At 60.8% G+C, this 23,602-nt stretch overlaps 2 protein-coding genes across 16 annotated transcripts; both read right to left on the bottom strand.

The window, feature by feature from the left end:
* Positions 1 to 337: 337 nt before the first annotated feature.
* On the bottom strand, positions 338 to 1,655 carry TMEM88 (transmembrane protein 88). 3 transcript variants are annotated; one of them, XM_019013142.3, is made up of 2 exons: positions 1,256 to 1,655; positions 338 to 769 (listed from the first exon to the last, which is right to left on the bottom strand). In XM_019013142.3, the coding sequence occupies exons 1-2, from the start codon at positions 1,463 to 1,465 to the stop codon at positions 458 to 460; spliced, it is 522 nt and encodes a 173-aa protein (XP_018868687.1). In that variant the 5' UTR covers positions 1,466 to 1,655; the 3' UTR covers positions 338 to 457. The 3 variants fall into 3 exon arrangements, with proteins under 3 accessions (XP_018868687.1, XP_004058569.1, XP_018868686.1); XM_004058521.4 differs by having other exon boundaries at positions 440 to 1,095; XM_019013141.3 differs by having other exon boundaries at positions 623 to 1,137.
* Positions 1,656 to 1,743: 88 nt separating this feature from the next.
* Positions 1,744 to 23,579, bottom strand: KDM6B (lysine demethylase 6B). 13 transcript variants are annotated; one of them, XM_031003253.3, is made up of 24 exons: positions 23,423 to 23,561; positions 16,533 to 16,651; positions 11,536 to 11,655; positions 11,100 to 11,242; positions 10,865 to 11,006; positions 10,586 to 10,684; positions 10,259 to 10,478; positions 10,064 to 10,156; positions 9,816 to 9,977; positions 9,529 to 9,732; positions 9,093 to 9,440; positions 6,817 to 8,999; positions 6,598 to 6,724; positions 6,368 to 6,473; positions 5,318 to 5,523; positions 5,150 to 5,214; positions 4,995 to 5,066; positions 4,748 to 4,896; positions 4,479 to 4,593; positions 4,208 to 4,395; positions 3,908 to 4,049; positions 3,418 to 3,544; positions 3,164 to 3,334; positions 1,744 to 3,046 (listed from the first exon to the last, which is right to left on the bottom strand). In XM_031003253.3, exons 5-24 carry the CDS (start codon positions 10,999 to 11,001, stop codon positions 3,023 to 3,025), a joined length of 4,938 nt encoding a protein of 1,645 aa, XP_030859113.3. In that variant the 5' UTR covers positions 11,002 to 11,006; positions 11,100 to 11,242; positions 11,536 to 11,655; positions 16,533 to 16,651; positions 23,423 to 23,561; the 3' UTR covers positions 1,744 to 3,022. The 13 variants fall into 13 exon arrangements, with proteins under 13 accessions (XP_030859113.3, XP_055223393.2, XP_055223392.2 ...); XM_063700601.1 differs by lacking the exon at positions 23,423 to 23,561 and adding an exon at positions 19,199 to 19,392 and having other exon boundaries at positions 2,840 to 3,046; XM_055367418.2 differs by having other exon boundaries at positions 1,744 to 3,334.
* Positions 23,580 to 23,602: the final 23 nt, after the last annotated feature.

Here is a 23,602-nt window from a genome sequence, read left to right as displayed (position 1 = left end):
TCAGGGGTAGAGATGGGGGACAGGGCTGAATGACGGACCAACAGGCCCCAGGGTGGGCCCCTGCATCTTCCCTCCCACGCTGCTGCTCCAGAATTGTGGCGGGAGGGGGTGTCATCCTGCTCCGGAAGGCCCATTGTTTCCCACCCCGGCCTGGCAACACCGAGTTCCTCTAAGCTGGGGTCAGAGAACGGGCTCAGGTCCCCAAGGGGAGCAGGGGTAGGCGGCCGAGGCTGGGCCCCCTCCACTCTATTGATGGGGAGGTGCCTGGGGTCAGGAACAGATCTCTGAGGTCTGGCCAGGAAGAACGGACAAAAGCGATAAGGCCAGGGGGCTGAAGGATGCTCCTCTCTGCTCATTTGTAGCCCTGGCACATGTTTCCTGTTCCTCGGCACAGGGCAGGGGTGATAGTACTTGTGCCACGCCTCTGTTCGCAGAGCACGTTCAGTTCGTTAAATCTTTATTGATGCGTGGACACTCCTTCCCCTCCAGCCCCGTCCCCTAGCCCCGGAAATACTAGAGAAGCTGCACCATAAAACGAGGGCACGAGATTGTTGCCCCATTCACGACGGTGCTGAGGGGGAGGTGTGCAGGTTCCAGCCCAGATGTTCAGGATTGAGATGTGGGTAGTGAAAGGAAAGTGGGTTTTCCGGGATGTGGGGGCTTTTCTCAGCATTGGGTCCACTGACGCTGCTGCTCCCAAGGGGATGCTAGGACTCCGCTCAGGCAGGGGTGGGGGCAGGGCAGGTCGGAAGATGCCGGGCTTCAAGTCCTTGGGCCGAATAAGAGGGAGGGCAGCCGTCAGGGTTGTTCTTGACTCGAGGGTCATTAGACCCAGACCTTTCCTGATGTGGGAACCGCCTGGGACCCTGGTGAGGCCCGGATTTGCCGCGGCTGCGGGGCGCGCCGACGCCGATAAAGGGCTCGGCTGTAGGGCACGAGGCAATCGGCTAGGCGGAGGCGCAGGCAGAGGCGGCGGTAGCTGGCCAGAGCAAGCACGAGCAGCGGCACGAGGAGCAGGAATCCGGTGACCAGTAGGGCCGTGAAACCGGGGTCCCGCAGGTGCGCGGTGCAAGGGGGTGCCTGGGAGCGCAGGAACTGTGGGAGAAGAGGCGTCAGGCCCAAGCCGACCAGGCGATACTGTGCACGGGGTGGAAACAGCCCAGGCGGGTTGAAGTTGTGGCCCATAGACCCCACCGCCAGCATCACCACACACCAACACTCACACTCACACGCACACCCCGGGGCGCACGCTCACCTGAGAGTGGCAGAGGAAGCCGAAGCCCAGCATGGTGACAGCGGGTAGCAAGATGGTCCCTAGCACCAGCACCAGCAGGAGAAGATTGAAGGCAGCCACCAGCAGATTCTGGGCTGTTACAAGAACAGCGCAGGCCCAACAGTCCAGGGGGTCCCGGGGCTCTGGGCCGTCACCGGGAACCGCTCGCTGTGCCCCGGGGACATCCGCCATGGCCCGCCTGGATCCCGCCCGCCTGGGCCGCTGCCCTTATAGCCCTCTTTCCTGCCCCTCCCCCGGCCCAGCCTCTCCCCACCCCCTTTATCCTGGAATGCGGCTCTAGGATTAGGCACCCCCCATCCCGAGGAGCGGACCAGAGCCCTGGACATTCCACAGGCGCCTCCGGGGAGGGGCTCACCCTCGCCAGGGTCTGCGCAGTCCTCCCCATCAATCACGGTCTTGCAGCCCTCCCGGTACTCAGCCTGCTACCACCAGCCGTTAGCGAAACAGGATTTTTTTTCTCCGTTTATTTTTAATATTAATATTCTCACACAAAAATCACCGAAAATAGGGGTAGGGTTGGGAAGACCCCTCTGCCCCTGGGGCAGAGAGACAGTGCAGTGCGAGGGTGCGGGACTGTAAACCCCCCACCCCTCCGCAGCCCCAGCGTGGAGAAAAAACAACCAACAAAACGAAAATAAAGCCCCAGAGAAACTCACCCCGGGGTGTCCCTGCCCCAGTGAGGCCCTGGCCCTGGGTTGTTTCACACTTAAAAAGAAAAGGGGGTGGGGGTGAAGGTCTGTGTTTTTTAAAGTTGGCCGGGGCTGGGAAGGACGGGGTTCCTTTTCCTCATAGTTCTTTCTTTAAAACCTTTAATTTTTTTTATTTTATTTATTTTTTTTACAAAATACCATTTCAGTTCCCACTTCTTCCCCTACAGTACAGGAGTTGCTCACCCTCAGGTGGGGCTGGGGTCGGGTCGGGAGTGGGGGGACTGGTCCGAGAAAGTGCAGGACGTAGGGGAGGGGAGCGGGTTTGAGCACCATGAGAACCCGGCTGGAGCCGCGGGCGGACGGGTGGAGACGGTCGGGCCGGGCCCGGACACACACTGGGGCGCGGGGAGAGCCCGGCGACGGGCGGTCCCTGGAGGGGCGGGCAGGATGGCTTGGGGGTGTGGGAGGTCGGGTTTTCCCAAAAATGAATAAATAGAGGTGAGTGGGACTGTTATAAATTAAAAACAAAAAAACAAGAAAAGAACAAAAAATACAAATCATAACCAAGTGAATAAAGAGACATGTACAGGGGTCACAGCTAGCATTGGAAGTAAAAAAGGAGGTTCCGGGGGAGGGGTAAAGCCCATAGAAAGAATCTCATTAAAAACCTCGGCTGCCGTAACGTCTATGTACATACACGAGCCGCGTGCATCTGCGCCGGGCGGGCGGGCGGCTGGCAGGGTGAGGGAACCCGTATGTGACCCCCGCCGCCGCCGGAGCCTGGTCCTTGTGTCTGTTGCTAAAAAAGGCCAAAGTCGGTGAGGGGAGGCGCTGGTGGGCGAGGGGCTGCCAGCCCCCTCCCCCGTCTCCCATTTTTTTTCCTTTTTTCCTCATATTTGCTAAAAAAAAAAAAAAAAAGTTTTTCTTAATAAATTAAGTGAGGGGAGCTGCCAATGGGGTGGAAGGGCTGGGCCCGACCCCCTTCTCGGCCACAGGCGGGACCTAGGTCCAGCCCAGGCATGTGCTGGTGGCCCCGCGGCGCCTTGCGCGGGCAGGCAGGCGGGCGGGGCGTCCGGCCTCATCGCGACGTGCTGGCTGGGGCCTGGGGGGAGAAAGCCGGCGGGGGCTCAGGGAAAGGCGCGGCCGGGCTCCCGAAGCCCGTCCCTGCAGCCTGCCCCAGTGCCCTCCTCCGCTGCCCGCGCGCCCGCCGGGCCCTCACCAGCGTGAAGGCGTCGTAGGCCTGAGCCAGCTCCTCAGTGCGGTACTGCTCCAGCACCACCACGCCCTGCAGGCCTGCGCTGCGGCGCCGGGCACAGCCCTCGCAGTGTACCAGGTACGTGTTGCGGCTGCCATTCTCACTTGTCACGAACAGGATGTTAAACACCTCCACCTGGGGCAGGGAGGAGAGTGCAGTCAGGGGGAGGGAGGGCCACTGTGGACACTCAGGGAGAGCAGCAGAGCCGGCCCACTCACATCGCACTCGTTGCAGTAGTAGGCTGGCTCGTCCTTGACACGGCCCTGGTAAGCGATTTTCTTCCCTGCCCGCACCAGGCTCTCGCGTTGCACCTGGCAGTGCTTCATGGACTGCAGCAGGCAGAACCTGGGGAGCAGTGGGGTTGTGTTGAGACCACCGGCAAGGAGGCGGCCTGGGGCAGGGCTGGAGCAAGGGCAGAGGGGTGGGCAGCCCCAGGGCCCTCCCCTAGGGGCCTCCCCGCTTCATGTCTAGGTCACATTCTCTGTCCTGGGCATCTGTTATAGGCGAAATGTCCTGTGGCTTTTGTCTGTTTGGACCACTAGGAAAGGTCATGACAGCAAGGACCTAGTTAGCCTCCCCATCACAGTAACACTCGGGGCACAGGCAGACAAGGACGGAGAGAGGTAAGAATGGGGTGGAGTCAGACAGGAAGAACAAGAACAGGGACCAGTCAGTGGAGGTTGGTTCCCACCCAAATAGGGTCCTCACTTGATCATCTTGAACAAGTCGGGGTCGCTGATTTTGACCGTGCGAGCCACGTTCCATGACACGTGAATCATGGGCACGATGGATTTGACGTTCTTCACCTCATTCCACTCGTATCGTTCCAGGGCCAGCTGGTACTGATAGGCTGCGGGCCAAAGGCGATCACAACAGGACTCTCAAACAGCCCCCAGACACCTAGGCCCAAGCCCCTTCCCTCACTGCTGGCGGCTCTCCAAGCCCTAGCCTCCCAGGCCCTTGCCGCTGAGGCGCCACACCACGCCAACACCTGCCCCACCCTCTCACCGGTGAGGGGCCCCACGTTCCAGGCAATGTTGTTGCACCAGCCGGTGGCCTGCACCCAGTGCACAGTCCCCGCATTAATCCACACGAGGTCTCCGGGTCGCTGCACGAAGCGGTACACAGGGATATTGGATGCATAGAGATCATCCAGGATTGGCCACCAGGAACCCGTCAAGTAGTCCACGCCGTGCCTGCGGGGTGGCCACAGGTCAGGTGGGAACTGGGGACCGAGGGCGGGGACGCGGCAGTCTGACTTGCGCAGGACGGCACGCACCGATCACAGAAGGCGCTGATGGTCTCCCAGTAGTGCTCGTGCACCGCGAACCACTCGCAGTCGCCTGGGCCAATGTTGATGTTGACGGAGCAGAAGTTGTTATTCTCCTGGTGGCCTGCAGGGGTCGACAGAGAACGGCATGGCTGGCCAGGTCGGAACTGCGATCCCCGCCAGCCCCGCCCTCTGCCCTCATTGGCTGACGGCTGAGCGCTGCCGCCAGCCCCTCCTCTCGCGCTTCCCGCATCAGCGCGCACAGGCGTGGAGCGCACCTGGCGTTCGGCTGCCGGGCACTTTCATGTACAGCTGCACCGTGTTCATGCCCAGGATGGTGTGGCCCACGTGGCTCAGCATGTTGCCCGTGGATGTTACCCGCATGAAGGCGGGCAGCTTCAGCAGCTCCTGCAGCTGGGGCTTCCACCTGCGGTGCGGAAGTGCGACGAGAGGCTACACCCCGCCCCCGCCACGAGGTCCTAGCAGCACTCCTGCCCCAACTTCCCTGGCCTCAGCCCCACTGACCGCTTAGCATCAGACAAGTCGATGTTGGTGCCAAACTTGATGATGTGATGGTTCTTCGGGTCTGGTGCGCTGCTGCTGGGGCGAAGAGCACAGGTTGGTGGAGAGCAGAGGGAGGGGAAGGAAGCAGGAACAGAAGGGGCACACCTGCACGGTACCTAGGAGGGGTTCCAGTGGTGCTGTCTGGCTCCTCTGACTCCTCATCCTCACTCTCCTTCTCCTCCTGTTCAGCCAGAGGGTAGGCAGGCCTGGGTCAGAGACCTTTCGAGAGCCCTCCCACCGCAGCCCCGTCCCAGGACCTGCCTCTGGCCACGTTCTCGTCTCACCTGCAGAGACTCCTGGAAGGATGAGGCCTGGTACTGTGCGTACTTGGCAATGGTGGTGTGGGAACGGGAGCTCTCACAGGGCCAGATCTGCCGAGTGCCTGTCAGATCCCAGTTCTCATCTGAGGGCTGCTGCACCTGGGTGCGAACTTCCACGGTGTGTTCGCCACTCGCTTCCACCAGGGTCTTGGTGGAGAAGAGGCCCAAGTCTGGAAGGGAGGGCCGAGCAGGGTGTCGGGGCAGAGGCAGAGGATAGCGACCAAGGACCCAATCGACCCTTTCCCTTCCTACTCCTCTGGCTCTGACAGGGTGGTCATAGGTTTAGCAGAGCTCAGCCCAGGAGAAATAGGCAGGAGCCCTAGCCCGACAGGAAGCTGGGAGTGCTGGCCTCTATCTGCATCCTCACCAGCCCTCTTTCTCCTGCAGCTGCTCAAGGACTCAGCCCCTAGACCAGTGTTCCCAGGTGTGTGCGTGGCCATGTGCACCGCACCTGACAGACACATAGTAGGTGCTCAATGAATGGCAGCTTCTTTTTTTCCGCATTTGGAGTCTAGTCAAACCAGCAGCTTCTTTGAGTTACCACTGGATCCAATTAAAGATTAAAGATTCAGTCAAGTGAAAGCCTGAAATGTGCTTCAAATAACTCAGTGTGGGGAAGGGAGAACATACAGGTATAAAGGAGACAAGATTGACCTTTGTATTTCTATACAGCTTCCTCTAATTTTGTATGTGTTTGAAATTCTGCGCAATAAAAGACTGAGAGAGAGCCCCAACATCACAGATTTTCAGGGGTTTTCTAAAATCTGTATTATTCTCTTCCTTAATCACCAAAAAATTCAGAAATGACTAATCAGGCCCTGACTATGGCCCCTTTCCCCTTGCCAAATGCTGGAGACAGACAGATGGGAGCAGAGCCCAAGGCCAGCAGACCCATCACTCAGTGGACTCCTCATGGCCACTGTCATGAGTCTTCAAGTGTGGGATTTCTCAGAGGGTCCTACATGCCCCAGACCCTTGTAGCCCTCCCTGACACTTTCTGCCCCCCATACTCACTGAGACGCAGGGAGCCCGCCAGGCCCCGGATCACTGTGATGGGATTTCGAGGGTCTGTACAGAACTGCAGCAGGACAGGTGAGAAGGCATCCCGTTTGCTCTCCAGCTGAGACATGACCAGGAGAGCTGGGGTCAGAGCCCTGGCCCAGGCTCAGAGCACCCCAGCAGTCCCCAACACTGTCTTAGAACCCTCTGGCAGGGGTGGTTCTGAGGCCAAGTGGCACACATACATAGATGCTGGGTGTAGGGGGGTTGAGTTTTTCCCGGGGCAGCTTCTCCTCAGTGTTGATCTTCGGTTTCACAGACTGGGCAGGGGAAAGGTAGGACTCTCGAAACTTCCCTTTCACCTTGGCATTCCTGCGGGAGGACAGTGGAATGAAGACAGAAACATCAGGGTGACGGGGGAAGGGAGCCTATCTCCGGGACAAGCAAGCAGGCAGCCGACTCACTTGCTGGCGCGCACGACATCAGCAGCACAGTGGCTGATGGTGAGGTCCGCCATGCGCAGCCGCCGCTCTTCCACCTCAGAGGCGATAAAGGTCTCCTTGTCACCACTCTCTACCTTGATGAGCCGGATCTTCAGCTCCTTGGGGGGCCCCTCACTAAGTGAGCGCAGCTTCAGCATGTCGGCCCGGCTGACACCCGGTGGCCCTGGGGCTTCCTCCCGAGCCTTCTTTCCAGGGACGGAGGCTGACGGGGGTGTGGGCTGGGCAGAAGGTGCAGGAGCTGATGGAGGGGCTGGAGCTGTGGGTGGCTTGGCCTTGGAGGCCCCGCCAAGATCGGGCCGGGACTTCTCACGACCCTGGATCTCCTCACTCTGCAGGTCCAGGTTCCCCAGCACCCGGCGGCTCTTTTCTTTGGGGGCCTTGGCCTTGGCCTTTGCCCTGCCCTCACGGGGCCGACGACCCACACCGTCCTTACAGGCCCGCCTGTGCCGCCGATGCTCCTTCTGATGCTCCTTCTGTCGCCGCTTACAGCTGCCTGACACTGCGGCCACCCCGCCAGCCTCCTCCTTGGCCTGTGCGGGGGGCAGCAGTCGCTCAGTCCCACTGTCCGCTGGCTCTGCTGTGTCCACTGGGTCGGCTGGGTCAGTGGCACTCCGGCCCACCCGCTCCACAAGGGTCTCGCAAGCCCGGCTGATCTCTTCTAGCACCTCAGACTCAGAGCGAGCAGGGGGCAGAGATAGGGGTGGGGGTGGTTGGGTGGGGGTCATGGGGCCCGGGACTGGCTCTTCGCCCGCCCTGCGCTCCCGGGCCCAGGGCCCGCCTGAGGTAGAGAACTGAGATGACGAGGAAGCAGAGGGCTGTGGGGAGCCCTGGGCGCTAGGGGCCACTGAGGTGGGCGGCGGGGCAGTAGCACCTGATGGGGGGCCAGGGGAATACTGAGTGGTGGGCAAGGGCCCAGGCCGGGTGGAAACAGCTGCTCCAGTCCCCCGATAACAGTACTTTTGTCCCTCCAGCACGGAGGCCAAGGATTTGAGCAGGCTGGCCGGGCTGGGGGGTGGGGGTGGTGGTGGCTGTGGCTGAGGGGGTGGAGGGAACTTGGCTAGAGGCGGTGGTGGTGGTAGGGCTGGTGGTGGCTTCTTCTCCTCTTCCTGGGTGGCCGTGGTGGTGGTGGTGGTGGTGGTGGTGACGGCGACAGCAGGAGCAGTAGTGGTGGGGGCTGTGTCGGTGGGGAAAGGAGACTGCAGAGATGCAAAGGGCTCCTTCAGCGGGGGTGGGGGGGCCACGCCTGCTTCGTGTTGTTGCTGTTCCTCTTCCTTGCGAATGGATTCGTCCAGCATCTTCATGATGTTGGCCAGCCCATCAGGTAGGATCTTGAATTCGGCTGGCTCCTCAAACTGGTCCTCCAGCGGAGTGGGGGGAAAATCAAAGAGTCGAGTGCCTCGGGCAGGCAGCTCCCCAACCCCGGGCGGCACAGGCTGGGGGGCTTTACTCAGGGGGCCTGGGGGTGGCCCCGGCCCCACCTCGGGGGTCTTTGGGAAGGAGACCCTGGGCCGGGGGCTCTCCGGGCGCCTGAAGCTTCCTGAGGTATTTTGGTGGCAGGAGGAAGGAGGGGCTGGAGGCAGGGCAAGAGTCAGGGGTACAAGAGGTGGGTCCTGGGGGTTCTGTGCTGGGCTGGGAGGCCGGGGAAGGGGGTCTATACTTCTGGCCAGATAGGGTGGTGGGGGAAAGGACACAGGCCCAGCAGGGCTGCTGCTGTGGCTGCCACTGTTGCTGTTGCTACTGCTGGTGGTTGGGGTTGGGGTTGGGGGAGTGGGAGGGGTGTGAGAATCCTGAGTGCCCACAGAAAAGCGGGAGGCCGGAGGCCCCAAGAAGCCCTCGCGATGGGGAAGGGGTGGTGGGGCAGGGCGGGGGGGTCCCTCAGTCCCAAAGAAGAGCTCTTCTAAGATCTCTCCATCCTCTCGGGCTGCCCGGCAGGCCGGACCCTTCAACCAGGCAGGGGGTGGTGGGGGGCGTAAGAGGCGGGGACAGGGGGGTGGAGGGGGTGAGGAAGGTCCAGGTGGCAGGGATAGGTGGGGAGTGGCAGCGGGAGCCCCCAAGAACGGTTTCCGACTGCTGTGTGCCGAGGGCCCCAGGCGGCCATGGTGAGAGACCTCCAGCGCGGGAGTTTGGTAATGGTCAGCGCCGGGCTGCAAGTGTAGAAGCAGGTGGTAGGAGCATTGCTCGGGCCGCCTCAGGAGAAGCTCCACCCATCCCCCCCTCCACCCTCAGTTGTCACTCACAATGCCTGGGTTCGGCTCCACGCCCCGGAGACCAGTGTTGCTGCTGCTGCTACTGCTGCTGCTGGTGGTGGTGCCGGGGAGGCCAGGGGGCCGGGAAGGGGCGTAAGGCACGCAGGCGGTGGTTGCTGCTGGTGAAACGCTGGAGTCCATCCGCGACCTCTGAACTCTGCTCTCTCTAAGGTCACTTCCGGGGGGACGGGTGGCAGGCAGGCAGCCATGGCTCTCTGCTCCTGGGGGGCGGGGGCCTGGGCCTGGGGGAGCAGCCGGGACCAGCCGGTGGCCAGGGGGGTGCGCGGTGTACACTGGAGCTGGGTATGGATATGGGTGAGGCAGCGAGTGCCGCTGCTCCTATAGGAGATAAATAGGGATGCAGGATGAGGAATAGAGAGCGTGGGACTTGTAGGTGAGAGGTGAAAGGCAACAGGCAGGGGCTCACCTGGCGCTCTGGGGGTGCTGAACCCTTGCGCTCTGGGCCCCAGGCATCTCCATGCAGGGTACTCCACAGCCCTGGCTTGGTTAGCTGAAATGGGGGGCTGGTGGCCAGGCCAGGCAGGGGTGGTGGTGGTGGTGGTGGTGGTGGTGGTGGTGGTGGTGGTGGTAATGGTGGTGGAGGCAGTGGCAGCCCTGGGGGAAGGCCAGTCTAGGAGAGAAGAGAGTGTGAGAATCCCATTCCTCACCCAAGTCCTGCCTACTTACTGCCTGCTGGCCCCCCTATACCCACACCTGTTCAGAGTTGCAGCCTCTCCTTCGCTTGCCTCCAGGGCTGAGGCCCTCCTCCCCTGAGGGGCCTGAGAGTGCTGCAGGAGGCACAGGCTGCACCACTGGGGGTTCAGCAGCTCGCTTCACCGGGGGACCTCCCCGCTTGGCTCCATAGTTCCGTTTGTGCTGAGAACAAAAAGAGAGAAGAGAAAATGGCACGGGTGCAGGCACAGCCTGGCTCTCCTCCCTAACCCACCCAGTGCCAGCCTCACCTCAAGGTGTAGCAAGTTCCACACTTGCTCCAGTGGGGGCAGGACCTTGGCTCGGTGCTGGCAGGAGCCAGTATGAAAGTTCCAGAGCTGGGCCTGGGGGTGGGGGAACACGGGGCAGGGGCAGATGTCAGGTGGGGCACTGAGCCAGAAGGCACAATCATACAATCCCGTCCCCCACGCCCTACCTTCTCCTACCTGCTGCAGTCGGCCAATGCGGGGCCCCAGCTCAGCAAAGCTTCCTCCGTATCGAAGGGCGCTGTGGTAGCAGCGTGTGGCCTCCTCACTATCGTGCTCTGACTCGTACAGTTGCCCAAGCTGTTCCCAAAGCCCTGGCTGGGCTGGCTCCCGGAGCAATGCCTGCACACAGCCATGCAGGGATTCCAGCTTCCCATGGAGGGGTCTTGGAGTGGGCGCCCTACAGAGCAGAAGGGGTGGGGGTGTGGGTGGGGGTTGGGCTTGAGGGGACTCTTTCAAGGCCCCAGCCTTATCTCCCACTCCCAGAACCTTCAAATATCCACTCACCCTGGAGCATAATATGGTTTGTTGGGGTGCCCAGAACTACTGCCATGTGAAGGGGGTAGGGGAGCAGGAAGCGGGGGCTGCCCAATGCTGGCTGAGCATCTGGAGAGAGAAGGAGTCTGTTATATACGGCAAAAAGGAGCAGTCTTGTCCTACCTAGGCAGGAGGGGGCTGATGCACAGAAGCCCACAGAATGACAGGAACCCATGGAGAATGACACAGATTGAGGGATACAGAGATGGAAAGAGGTGTGCCTGGAGACAGAGGGCCCCAACTTCTCACCTGCCTCCAGGCAGCCATGCGCTACGAGGAGGGGGATGAGGCGGGCAGGAGCTCCAGGCCCCAGCACAGCTCAGGCCCCCAAGGGCAAAGGCTTCCCGTGCAGCGCGGGCCCCTGGAGGGTCCACTGCCCGATGCATCCAGCCTGAGTTGGGGATAAGAAATTATGCTCTTACTGGAGGCAAAACCAGAGCTGCCAGTGTACATCCAGCCAGCTCGGCCCCAGAGTTTCCCTTACCAGGTCAGCAGTGGCCCCAGGAGCCCTGGAGATTGGGCACGGCCCCCTGCCCCAGCTCTCTGGGACGATGGTCCGGCTCCAGCCGCTCTGATAAGAGTGCCCGCTACCCCCAGATGGCTGCCTCAGTCCTTTCACAGCCAATTCTAGAGAGGAGAAAAAGGAGTGAGACGAGCTGGCCAGCACATAGTCAAGGCCCAGGGGCTGGGATGGGCGGACTGTGGCATCCACCAATTTGTCATTTGTGCAAAGGGCCCGGCCTTAGCTTTCCCCAAAGGGAGGCCCGGCCCAACCACCCCCTAGAGGCCCAGGAGTGTGGCTGGGAGTCAGGACGTGTGTGGCAGGGAACCAAAAGGCCGGTCAGAGGGACGGGGTGGCTGCGCTGCCAGGCTTCCAGTCCGGAGCCACCGGGCCGACCCAAAACGCAGCGGCCGCTTACCCGGCCTCCGTGGGAGCGTCCTCACACCGCGTCGGCGAGCTCCAGAGATCTGGCCAATCACAGGACTTCCTCTCTCCCCAGAAAGCCAATCATCACCCGTGTCTCCGCCTCAGTAACAGCCTGGCCGGAACCAATGGGAGCGAGGTGAGCCCGGCAGCGGTGGCCGGGGGAGGAGGGGCGCGGGAGCCGGTCAGACGAGCTCAGCCCGGGGTGACCCCGATGTGACCCCGCGGCTCCCACCTAGGGTCCCCATCTAGGATCCGACACTCCGGCCGTCAGGGCCAGAAGGCAGCCAGGACAAGACGCATGCGGATGAGGCCGGTTAGTCGCATGCTCCGGCCGGCGTGGGGGCCGGCGCTACCCGCAAGCCTCACGCACCCAGAGCCGCCGGTGGCCACGGCCAGGCCGCTCGAGTAGCCCCGCGCCCGGCCACCGTAAGACCGACGGACGACAGACGGATGCAGAACGCAAAAAAGACGTCCCTCCCCTTCCTCACTTCACCTCGCCCAGTGACAGACCTCCCTACCCCAAGCGCCCCTATTAACTGCTTAGGGCTGGCCAGCCACAGCGACTTCCACGGCACCCAAACCCGTCCGCGCCGCTATCAGGGCGCTCCACCCCCAACGCCTGACCCCGACCCAAACCTTGGTCAAGCCCCCAGTCTCATACCCAGTTCCTCCAGGTCCTCTACTTCCCCTGGCTTTCTGGGTCTTCAATACCGACCGACCCCCAAAATCAGACCCCTTTTAGTCCGCCAACTTCCGAGAAGTCGCGCACCGCGGTCCCGAGTGGCCCCTCTCTCGTGGCTCGCGTATCCTCTCTGCCCTTCCCCGCCGGGGCCACGCGGTTCCCCACGGCCCACGTGGCCCCCGCCCCCCAAGGGAGGGGGGATTTCGGGGGTTGCCCGTGACGTGGCTACTTGCGCAGCGGAAGCGGTGTGTGTAAATGTACGGGGGGGGGGGTCCTGAGGGAGGGAGGAGGGCGGGGCCCGACAGGCAGTGACATCACCCTTGTCCCACTCTCACCACCCACTCCCTTAAAGAACCCAGAACCCGTTTCACTTCCTCCTTCACGCCCCCCCCACCCTTTCGCTTTGGTGCCGACTGGACCCCCGACTGGCACAGCGCTCCCCTCTCCTGGGCACCTTCCCTTTAGCCCCAGCTCTTCCTTCTCGCCTCTCTGAGCCCAGGAGCTGCGTCCCCGCGCCTCCTCCTTGCCTACCCGGCGTCCCCGCAGGTAGGGAGCCGGCTCGGCTCCCGGGATCGGTCCATTGAGAGTCTAGAGTACAAAGAGCAGCGAGAGGCGAGTGTCGAGTACAAAGCGGCGGGGGCGGGGCCAGCGCTCCAGCTGGAGCGAGCGCCGGGCAGGAAGCCGGGGGAGAGTGCGCGACGAGGGGCTGGGGGTGGCTGGAAAGTTCGCGTTCGTTGAGAGAAGTCTGCGCTGTGGGGAAATTTCCACCCAGCCCACAAGGGCAGACGGGTTTCTGGTGAAAAGAGCCTTCCTTCCCGAAGGGGCAAGGTCGTTTGTTTGCATGGAAGCGCTTGGACCCTACAGGTCCCTGCGTGCCACTCTCCGCCAAGCCCTTGTGGTCGCTTGGGCCCCGCGGACCCTCTCCGCGGTTCACGTGGTATTACTGTCAGAACTCTCTCCTCACTAGAGGCAGCATCCTTTCCATCAGTAACCAAGCCAGGTACGGCGCTGAACTGTGGTCAAGTATGGCCCTCCCTGACTGCCCCCACCCGAGTACCGAGGCAGGGGCGGGGAGGAGACCCAAGAACCAGACGTGGAGGGGGAGCCGGGGAACCAGACAACAGAGGGGCAGATGCCTGCTTGGGAAGTGGTCCCGAGAGCGCCGCCAGTTACCAGGAAAGGCAGCTTCCCCTTCGGCGATGATGACACTTCCCCTCTGCCACTTCCCCTTTCCCACGGGGAACTGACTCAGCTTTCCCTAAGTCAGTGAGTGCCGTCCCTCCAGCCCCCTGCTCTTCCACCTTTATCCACAAAGCCCCACGCCAACACCCAAGAATACAAAGCCCTCACTTGAAGACAAAACTTCCTGTACACTAAACACACACTCATTCTCGCCAGCCACCTCGGATCCTTGTCCGCACCCGGGACCCAGGCGCTGGACTCCTCACTCGCCCCCCCCCCCCCCCGTACAAAGCCCTCCCTCGGGGTCTGATTCAGGCTTGGGGTGGGGGAGCGTGAGTCACCCAGAAAACCTTCCCCTCTTCCCACTGACTCAGCCCCCGCCTCCCTGAACACACACAGACACACAGTCAGAGGCAGACACAACTCCTCAGCCCACACACCGACTCACCACCGGTCCCGCGGAATTTCCCCTCTCGTCTTCCCCCACGATGGCCCCTCCCCGTGCCGGGCAGCCCCGACGCGGCGCTTGCACCTGTTCCCCAGTCGCCGCCAGCTCGCGCTCCACTCTCACCTCCACTCTCGCTCTGGGGCAAGAATAGCCCTCCCTGACTCCCGGCGTCCATACTAACCAAGGGAAGGGAACCACGGACAGGCACAAAGACTGACACCCACAGACTCCTCGAAGACAGGCGAGAGGTAGACGCACGCGGCCAGAGCCAGGCTGGGAGATCGATATACTTCTGAGGCAGACATTCCAGCCTCTCCCGACCCGACCCACAACCTCGGGAGCCAGCGGCTCTGAAAGGGTTAATTCCGCTCCCGCCGAGGCCACACCCTCTCCATCCGGGCACTCCCGGCAAAGCCCAGCTCCGCCCCCTCCATCCGGGCCCTGGACTCGGGACTTTAACCGACCCCCTACCCCCCGCCCCCGCTGGAGCCCCAAGAGAGAAACACTCCATCAATCACACCCACTTAACTCTCTCTGGGCTTGAGCCGAGGAGCCCCTCCGCGCAGCGCCGCAGCCGCGCGGGACGCGTGGTAAGAGGCCTGAAGTGCGCACGCAAACTCACGTGACGGCCAGAGACAAGAGCCCGCAGATAGGGTTTTACCTAGCCGGCAGTCAGCGGGCATGCTGCGCGCGCGCCGAGGTGGGGCGGTCCAGGACCCTCGTCGCAACCCGCTCCCTGCCCGTCCCCATCACGCCTGGTGGAAGCGAGGGGTTACACGCTCGCTTCTTACCTGGGGGAGGGGGAGGCGGAGGGGAGGGCCGCCGGCTGAGGCTCCGCTGTGACTCAGCCACCCGGGCAGGCCGCCCGCCCGGGATTCCCTTCCCCAGCCTTCCCCCGGCTGCCGGCCCCTCCCCGCCCCCCACCGAGGAGTGACGGTGCCGGCCCAGGCCCGCTATGTGTCACTGCAGGCCTTGTGTCTGCCTCTGACTGGGCGCTGTGTTCACCAGTCTGTCTGACACGGTCGGCTGTGCGTGGGTCCCGGTGTCTGTCTCCGCGTGCACCTGCATATCTGCTCATCTTGTCTCCCTCTGTGCCTGTGTCTGACGCGTTCCTGTCATTATCCCTGTCTACATGACTCCGCGGGGCTGTCTCTGTCTGTGTGTCTGCCTAGCTCCTGTCTCGGTCTTTTGTCTGGGTCTGCCTCTGCATCACTAGCGTGATCACGTGTGTCTCCGCACATGCCCTTCTGTGTTTGCCTTCATGTTACTGAACAGAGTCGGGGCGACACTGGCGCAGGCCCACCCTCCTGACTCCTTGCTACACTCCTCTCGATCCTGACATCTCGCTGGATCAGTGATCATTCTGTCTGGGTCAAGAATTTGGAGGTCTGTCTGCCTTCAATCAAGTTCTGTCCCATCCCTCGACATCCCTGCTTATCCTCAGAGCTCCCTGTGGCTCCCACTGTGGTGATAACTGCTAGCATTTCGTGAATATTTGTTACATGCCAGGCACTGTATTAAGTATTTTACAAGCATTTCTTTTACTCCTCCCCAAAACCTGACATAGGAGGTACTCTGATTACCCCCATTTTACAGATGAGGAAATTGAGGCCCAGAGAGGCTAGGTGACTTGGCCAAAGTCATTCTGCAAGTGAAGAATGAAAGAGCTAGGCTTCTTTCCAGAGCCACATTCTTACCACTCTTATGTACTGCCTCTGTCCTACTCTCCCTCCCTTGGTTTTATCCTCACAGGCCATCTCCTGGGTCAACCTTCCTTTCAGCTCTACCCATGTTACCATCCCCAATGTCTCACGTCCTCTAGAGGAGAAAGTAGCAGGCTGTGCAGCAAATCTCAGAAGTCATAGGTTCTTCGTAATGAAGCTCATTCAGTTAACATTATTCAACACAAATCCACCATGCACCCCAATGTGCAAAACATCAAGCAAAATAGTGAGAGACACACAGAAGAAAACAGTCCCACTCGAGAAACCCCATATGTAATGAGGAAGAACAACACAGAGAGAACTTAAGCCCCTGGCTTAGGGATTATCTTCCCTTTTCTCCTACAAAGGAATGGGAAATAAAGCAGGGCCTCAGGCAAAGAACTGACAGAAGGAGAGAGGGAAGCAGAAGAGTAAGACTTAGGTATGGGGGCAAATGCTATAGTGCAGTGGGGAGAGAATGGGACTGAAAGAGATCTGGAAGGAAAGGTGAAATGCCAAGACTGCTGTGGCTGGCAGTGATCTCCAGTATCTCCCCAAATAAATTCTGAACACCCTGCAAAAGCCAGGGTGTTCAACAACTCCTATAGGGACAAAGCCCTTTCCCTACCAAGAAAAAATTCCTCCAGGGTAGCTCATATCCACTTTTCAGCTTGCAAACTCCCTCTTCATTTCAATAAGCAACTGAGTTGTAGCACTAGGGAGATAGTGGGGAAAAGATTTTTTGGTAGTAGTGGAGAGGCTGGTGAAGTACAGGGCTGAACCATTTATAGGAGATAGAGGGGAGGTCCATAAACCAGGAGGGCTGAACCACTCAAGCACCGCATGGTGGGGTGCTTAGAATTGGACTGGACCATTCTGAAGAGTGGGCATGATCCAGATCATACCGAGCATCTCCAACCATGTGGTGCAGAGTTAGACTGCTGAGGAGAGAGGGTCACTCAGACAGGACTTACCAGATGGAGTTTGGTGTGCCCTGTCTCATTGGAACCACCACCCCAGCAGTGGGGTACAACAGACCACAGTGGGTGGGGTGGGCATTGCTACGGGGCTGGCATGTTGCCCTGGGGGGAACCTAAAAGAAAAAAGTCAGTTAGAGGTGGGGGTCTTCCAGGATGGAGAATTTTCCTGGGCTCCCTGCCCCCCTCATTAAGGAGAAACCTGGCTCTGGTGGTCAGATATGATGGGAGAATCTTGTTTCCATGGCAACCAGAAAAACCCATCCCCAAAGTGGTCATCCAACCTTCCCCTTTGGGAAGCAGGCTCGATCACTTGGTAAGGGGCCATGATATGGCATCTGAGTAAGTCTACAGTAGACCCCAAACCCGTGATCCCTCTTCTGACAGGACCCTCCTGCTGAGACTCCCTGGCCCGAGTCGCCCCAGCTGCCCTGACATCTGTACACAAGCCAGCCTGAGTCCTAGCACCAGGGCATGCAGACCCTCTTCCTTCAGCTCTGTGTCCTCTCCAACCTTATCAAGACACCAGACAGTCAACCCCACCCTCTGGACTCTGCCCCCTCTTCTTCCCCCAGGCGGGTGCAGGCAGGTCTTGGCTAGCAGCACAGGTAGCCAGACTAGATGAACGGGCCCAACAGGGAGGGGCCATCCTCCCCTGCAAGAACTCTGACTCTGGGCCTAAGCCTGGAAGTAGCCTCCACTGCAAGCCTCCCCTCCCTGCCAACCCCAAGGCAATATCCTGTTTCCCCATCACCTCCTTCCTCTTATGTGGCCTAAGAAGGTGATACAGGCCCACTCCCTTCCCAACCCTCATAGACAAGAAGCTAGGTCTTTTAGCATAAGTCCAAAGCCAAGAATCAGGTGTCCATCAGGGGTCAGAGCTAAGTTGGCCCTCACCTCAGACTCACTCCTCAGGGACCTATGTTTTCTGCTCCCTTAATCATAGTTCTCTGCCCTTATGGACCCAAACACTTGGGGTCCCAATCTAATCTCTATATTCCCTAGCCTTCCGGCCCCCATCCTTCCCCTTGCCTCAGAGACTCAGACATCTAGCCCCCAGTCTCCATGATGCAATGTTCCGCAAGCTTCTGTGGCTGCTGATGACACTGCCCCCAGGGAGGTGCTATTTGTGACCCACCAAGGCCTCCTTCCTGAGCCAGGGTAGTGGTCAGCTGTAGGTGGCAGAGGTCAGGCAGGCAAGGCCCTTCTGCTCGGGAAGGGAGCTTCAGGCTAGAACTCTCCAGGACCGGGAGGCTCACAACCTGGGAGCAGAGAGTGTGTATCTATATAGTCTGTGGCATCTGTGTTCTGCGGTTGTGCTGCGGGACTAGGAAAGGGCTAGTCGAGAGCAGAGTGGGCAGACTTTAGGACAGACCAAGAGGAGGAGTGAGGGGGAAGCCTAGGGGGTCAGAGGGTGTGTGAGGGGTGTCTGGACAACAGAATGGGGGAGGGGCTAACAGCTATTTAAAGGGCCAGCCCCAGAGCTTTAATCCCTCACCAGCCCTGGCCCCAAGCCGGAGGCTGTAATTCATCTGTCCAACAGCTGGGGTGTGTGTGTTTGTGTGTGTGTGTGTGTGTGTGTGTGTAAGGGGGGCATGTGGACGGGAAGGGGGAGCTGGGCTGGGGGAGGGGCTGGGGCTTTCTTGTGCACAGAGCCAAACAACAAAAGGGGAAGCTGAAGTGCCAGCTCCAAAGTGCCCAGGCCAGACCCCTGACCTGCAGACGAGCCGGTGGCCCCTCACCTGGTGGCCGACAGACTCCATAGTTTGGACTCAAGGATTCTTGGCCAAGGAGTCGGTGGACCCAAAGGTGGGGCCCTGGAAAAAGCCCAGGCTGTGTACCCCCCAGGCAGGCTGTCACCCCTCATTGCACCTTCCCAGCCGCAGCACTGTCCCAGACCTGGCAGGCCCAGCAACAGACTCAGCCTCAAATGCCCTGCTCACCAGCCAAGCCTCCCCAGACATGGCCTGCCGGCTCCCCCTCCCGCCGGCGCAGGGTGGCAGCGGCCACACCGAGGCTGTCCCTTTAAATCATTACCACCCCTGATTGTGTGGACGAACCAAGGGCCCTGCCCCCCAGGCAGGCGGCTTGCCACCTCCCCCCCATGAGTCCCCAGAAATGTGAGGGCCATTTAAAGGGACAACGGAGAGGCAGCCAGGTCTCTAACTGCCCCCCCACCCCCACCCTACACACACTCACAGACCCTTTCCCCAGCGACACACAGCCCCTTGCCCCTCCAGGGGGCCCCCTAAATTCCGGTTCTCTCCCCACCCCTAGAGACTGCTAGAAGGAGAAAGGGGGCCAGAGTTGGGGAGGCGGGGAACTGGGGGGGAGCAAGAAGACAGGGACTCCCTCCTCCCCGACAGCCCCAGGGGACAGGTCGGAAGGGAAGCAAGAGCCCAAAGCAGCAGCCAGACAGAGCCCCAAAAGGTGCCCTGGGCAGACCTAGGGCGCACAGGCTGTCGGGCGAGAAGGGAATCAGGCTGCACGAGACGCCGGCGCGGCCAGCGGGCGACAAGCCCAAGTGGGGGCGATGGAACAAGGAAGGCCAGGGAAAAGAGGCAAGGCCGGGGAGAAACGGGGAGACGGAAAGGGGAAAAGGGGTCATCCGGGAAGGTGTGGAGGAAAATCAGAGAGGGGAGGGCGAGCCAGGCCGGGGTTACCTGCTGGGTGTCTGTCCCCCGGCGGTGCCCCCGGAGTCCGGGTAGGGAGGGGGGGAAGCAGCAGGGGGGGGAGTGGGGGCTGGGGGGGCGGGGGAGACGGTCCCTCCTCTGCCTCCTGGGCCTGCCCCGGCGCTTGCAGCCTCTGCCTCCCTCCCTCCTCCTCCCCGTCCCTGAGTCCCGGAGTCAAACAAAGAACTGTAGCAGGCTCTCCCCAACCCCCTCCCTCCTCCTCCTCCTCCTCCTCCACCTCCTCCTCCCCTCCCTCCCTCCCCACCAGCAGGCTCCCTCCTCCTCCCTTCCGGTCTCTTCCTTTAACTACCCGCCCCCCCCAGCCCCCAGCACTAGTCTCTCTCCACCCACCCACCCCAACCTTTTACACACCCCTCAGCCTAGCCCTGTCCCCACTAGAGAAACTGTGGAGTCCCTCTGCAAAATGAAAGGCTCCAGAGATCAACATGGGAGGGGACTGGGGTCTTGCTTCAAAATCAAGAACCATAATACAATTATTTTATTTTCAAGGCCCACGGAATAGTCTTAGCTATTTCTTCTCCAAGAGGAAAAAAATAATCCTAAAGAAAGCAATACAAATCTGCCTAAAGCCTTCATCAAATAAAATGCACAAAGCAGTTGAAGCTAATCCCCAGCCCCCTAACCCCAATCTCCAAATTAACACAAACTATCCACTCCCCCTTAACAAACTCCTAGGGTTACTGCTGGTTTGGAGCAGACCCACAGCAATAATAATAAACTAGTAACTAACACCATTTAATAATAAAAGTATTTCATAACAACAAGCACTCATTCTGTGTTCATTCTGTGCCAGGCACTGTGCTAAGTGATTTGCATCAATTATCTCATTTTTTTCCTCCCAGCGGCCTTCAAGGTAGGTGTTGATATTTAAATGTTCAAGATTAACATACGAGGCTCAGAGAGGTTCTGACCTCTCCAAGTCCTAGTAGCCACTAAGTGACAGAGCTGGAATTAGAAACCAGGTCTGATCTGACAGCCCAAGCTCTAAGGTACATAAAAGCACAAACCGATTCATTCCAATACCATCACCAACCCTGGGACTTAATAGAGAACAACCATAGCAATCAACTGAGTCCCCCTCCACCAAGTGAGAGGCTACAAACCGATTCACCCGCATACACACAATAAAGACCCTGACTTTTCAGCCTAATACTGTTTCTTGACCCTTTTCCTTTCATTGTTTGCAGATGGGGGTGTGCCATTAAGGGGATTTCAGGGATAAGCTGGTGTGTAGTGAACCCCCCCCCATACTACACACAACTCTTCCGTCTTTCAACCACTCCCACTTCAAATCAATCTGGGGAAGGGGGCAATAGGACACTTGGCCATGCAGCAGGTGGGAAAGTAAAATGACGGCTAGGTAGCTTTTTCTATGGGGGCGGAGCCTTGGAGGGGAAGCTCTTCTGTGCCAATCTAGGGAAAAGTGACCCAAGGCTCCCTCAGCCCAGCAAAGGGGCAAAGTCTTTCAGCCACACCACACCCGTGCCCCTCCCCCTCACAAAACTCCAGGCCGGGGTTTCCCACCTGCAGGATGCTAAGACCACGGGAAGGGAGAGGGGAAAGAGATGGCACGGGACTGGAACTGGACTCGGGGCAGAGGTGGGAGGGAATAGAAGGGGGAGGAAGCCTCATTGCCTGGCAACCATCCCGGGGCACGTGCACTAGTGACATCATCCCAGGCCACCTCTAACACAGACCTTTGACCCCTACGGGGCGGAGTGGGTGTGCTGGCTAAGCTTCCTGGAAACACCCTTAGGAATTCTGGGAACCCAAAAAGGAGACATAAGAAGAAACCCAGGCGTCCTTATCTCTTTTGCCCCTAATACGACTCCAATCCCAGGGACTCAGGCCTCTTGCCTGTCTCCTCCTCTCCGCCTGCAGCCCTGACCTCCCAACCCACATTTCTGACGGGAGCCGGCCCGACACGCCCCTCGGAGATACTGTGCCTTCTCTCTCCTGGGCGAGATCTCGGTGGGGGCCGGCAGACGGGGACGGGGGCACCGGGTCCCGCGGGGCTCCGTCTTCCATCTGCAGGATCCCCCGTGCCCCAGCCGGCCGCCAGCCGGAATCTGTCTGGGTCCCCAACTCTCTCGCCCCTCCCCGCGCTGTTCCAGGGCGGAGTCTGTGGAGTTGAAACCAGGACACGGCGAGAGGAAGAGTTATATAACCGGGAGAAGCGGAGAAGGACGAGTGGAGACAGGGACAGACAGCCCGAAAGGAGCCGAGGGAGGTGCAAAGAACGCCGGGGCGAACGAGGAGGAAACGTTAGGAATGGGAAGGGTTTTGGTGCACATCAAAGAGCAGGAATTCACGCGAAGAAGGGGCGTGATGGCCCAGAAGAATCACCTGGGCCGTCCGGGGCTTCCCCGCAGTGCCCTCCTCCGCCACCAACAGCAGCTGGGCCCAGGCGGGAGAAGCCTTGGGAAGGGGCGCTGGTACCCGCTCGCTTTCTCTTGGGAAAGCAACTTAAGCCAGAGCCCGGGAAGGCAGTGGCCGAGCAGATGGGGCCGGAAACCACAGCTCCGCCCAGCCCACCTGGGAGTGTGGGGCGCCAGCTGGGGGGAGGTGGGGAACAGGTAGTCGGCCCTCCCGAGCCAGGCTGGGCATTATGGTCGCGACCCGCGAAACGGTGCAGACCGACCGAGACGTGTGGGTCCCCAGGGGCTGAAGAGCGCAGCCTCAGGCGGCTTTACACAGACTCCACGGGGCGGGGGGGGGTGGGGGGGGGGGGGGGCGCGCCCGGCCCGCCGCGCAAGCGCAAGGGGGTGCTCGGGCGCGTGCGGCGCAGGGCGGGGGGTGGGCGAGAGCGTGTGGGAGTGCACGTGCGGGTCCCAGGCAGCTGCTGCCTCCCAGCCTCCGCCGCTGCCCCTCCCCTCTCCCTTTCCTGTCGCTATCATCCCCCTTCCCCATTGGCTGCCAGGGCCCTGACGTCAGGGCCGACCGCTGGAGCGGATTGGGCGGACGGGAGAGTTCGGGAATCCGGCTCCCAAGTCTCGCCCTCCAGTTACTCTGGCAACAAGACAAGCAACCCGGGGGAGGGAAGGGGAGCCGAGGTGAACTCTGCGCCTCGGTCCCTATCCCCCTCCGGACAACCGCCGAGTCCCCTTCGGTCGCGGCGCAGCTCGCTACCTCCCCGCCTTCCTCCCAGGGCTCTTCCTGTCCCGGGAACCAGGCGTCCTGCCCTCGGCCTTCCCCACAGTCTTCAGGCCCTCCGCTCTCTCTAACCCCCACCCAGTGTCACAGCATAAGCTGCAGCAAACAGGAAGCGAATCTACGTCGCTTAGCAACCACCCCGCGTGCCCCCCTCCCCACTATTTACCCCAGCCCGGAGAGGCGGAGATTGAGTCCCCAGCCCCCTCCCCGTCTTCTGCGCTGGGACCTCCTGCCCACAATTTCCTGTGAGGGGGCCCAGATCACAGGAAGTCAAGTGGGGGCCTCAGCCTACCTTTCCCTCGGACCGGGGCGGGGGGCTTCAGCTACTTTCACGGTCACATCCCCCACCCGCCCTGGGTGCGTCTCGCCCTCGCCATCTTGTGGCTACGTTGGGAAGGCTCCGCACCGAGAAGCCGTGCGGGGCTAGGGTTCGGGAACGGCGGAGTGGGAGAAGGACTAGGGATGAGGAGGCTAGCGGGGCGAGACGGAGTGAAAGGGAGGCGCAGTGGGGGCGGGGGGGGGGGGGAAGAAGGCGAAGGCTACCGCTGGGAAGCTCTCGGGGCCGCTGGTGGGAAGGTCAGGCTGAGGCTTCTACACCTCACCCGTGCAGAGAACTGGAGGGAGACTTAAAGTAGCCCTGGGACCGGGACACACCCAAGTCTGACCACATCTGACCTTACTGGGCCATGGCATTGACCTGTCTGCAAACTCTGCCCTTTAGTCCTGCCCTTCAGTAAGGACCGCCGCGCCCCGCCCCGTCCTGGAGTCGGGAAGGGGAATCCCAGCCCAAGGGGAACGGGGAGTCCTTTCAGGCCCCTCTGGACATTTGGAACCTGAGACATCTGCCTCCCAGTTCTTCCTCCTTCCCCGCCGTACTCTCTTCTAGGGGACCCATGACCTTCGCCCCAGTCTTCTTCCCAGTGCCCTTCCCAAGACCCAAACGTCCATCCCCAGCTCTACCCCTCCAGAGACTCAGGCGTCCTGCCCTGCTGCACAGAGAGGGTTTCCCTCTTTACAGACGTCCTCGCGGCTCCCCGTTACCTGGTTCTGGGGGGGGGGGGTCCCAGGTGTTCAGGCTCCCCAAGGTATCCCAGGGGGTCGAGCGGCCCCCCCTTTTCCCAGGCCGGGGCTGGGGGGGCCGCTCCGCCCAGTGGCGCAGTTGGATTTTCCAACACAAACACCCGCACCCCCGCTCCCCAGCCCCGCCCCCTTGTGGTCCCG

This window comes from Gorilla gorilla, chromosome 19 (genome assembly GCF_029281585.2).
Source record: "Gorilla gorilla gorilla isolate KB3781 chromosome 19, NHGRI_mGorGor1-v2.1_pri, whole genome shotgun sequence".
Taxonomy (NCBI): domain Eukaryota; kingdom Metazoa; phylum Chordata; class Mammalia; order Primates; family Hominidae; genus Gorilla; species Gorilla gorilla.
The sequence above is the reverse complement of the archived record's forward strand: the minus strand, read 5'-3'. Positions and strand labels throughout refer to the sequence as shown.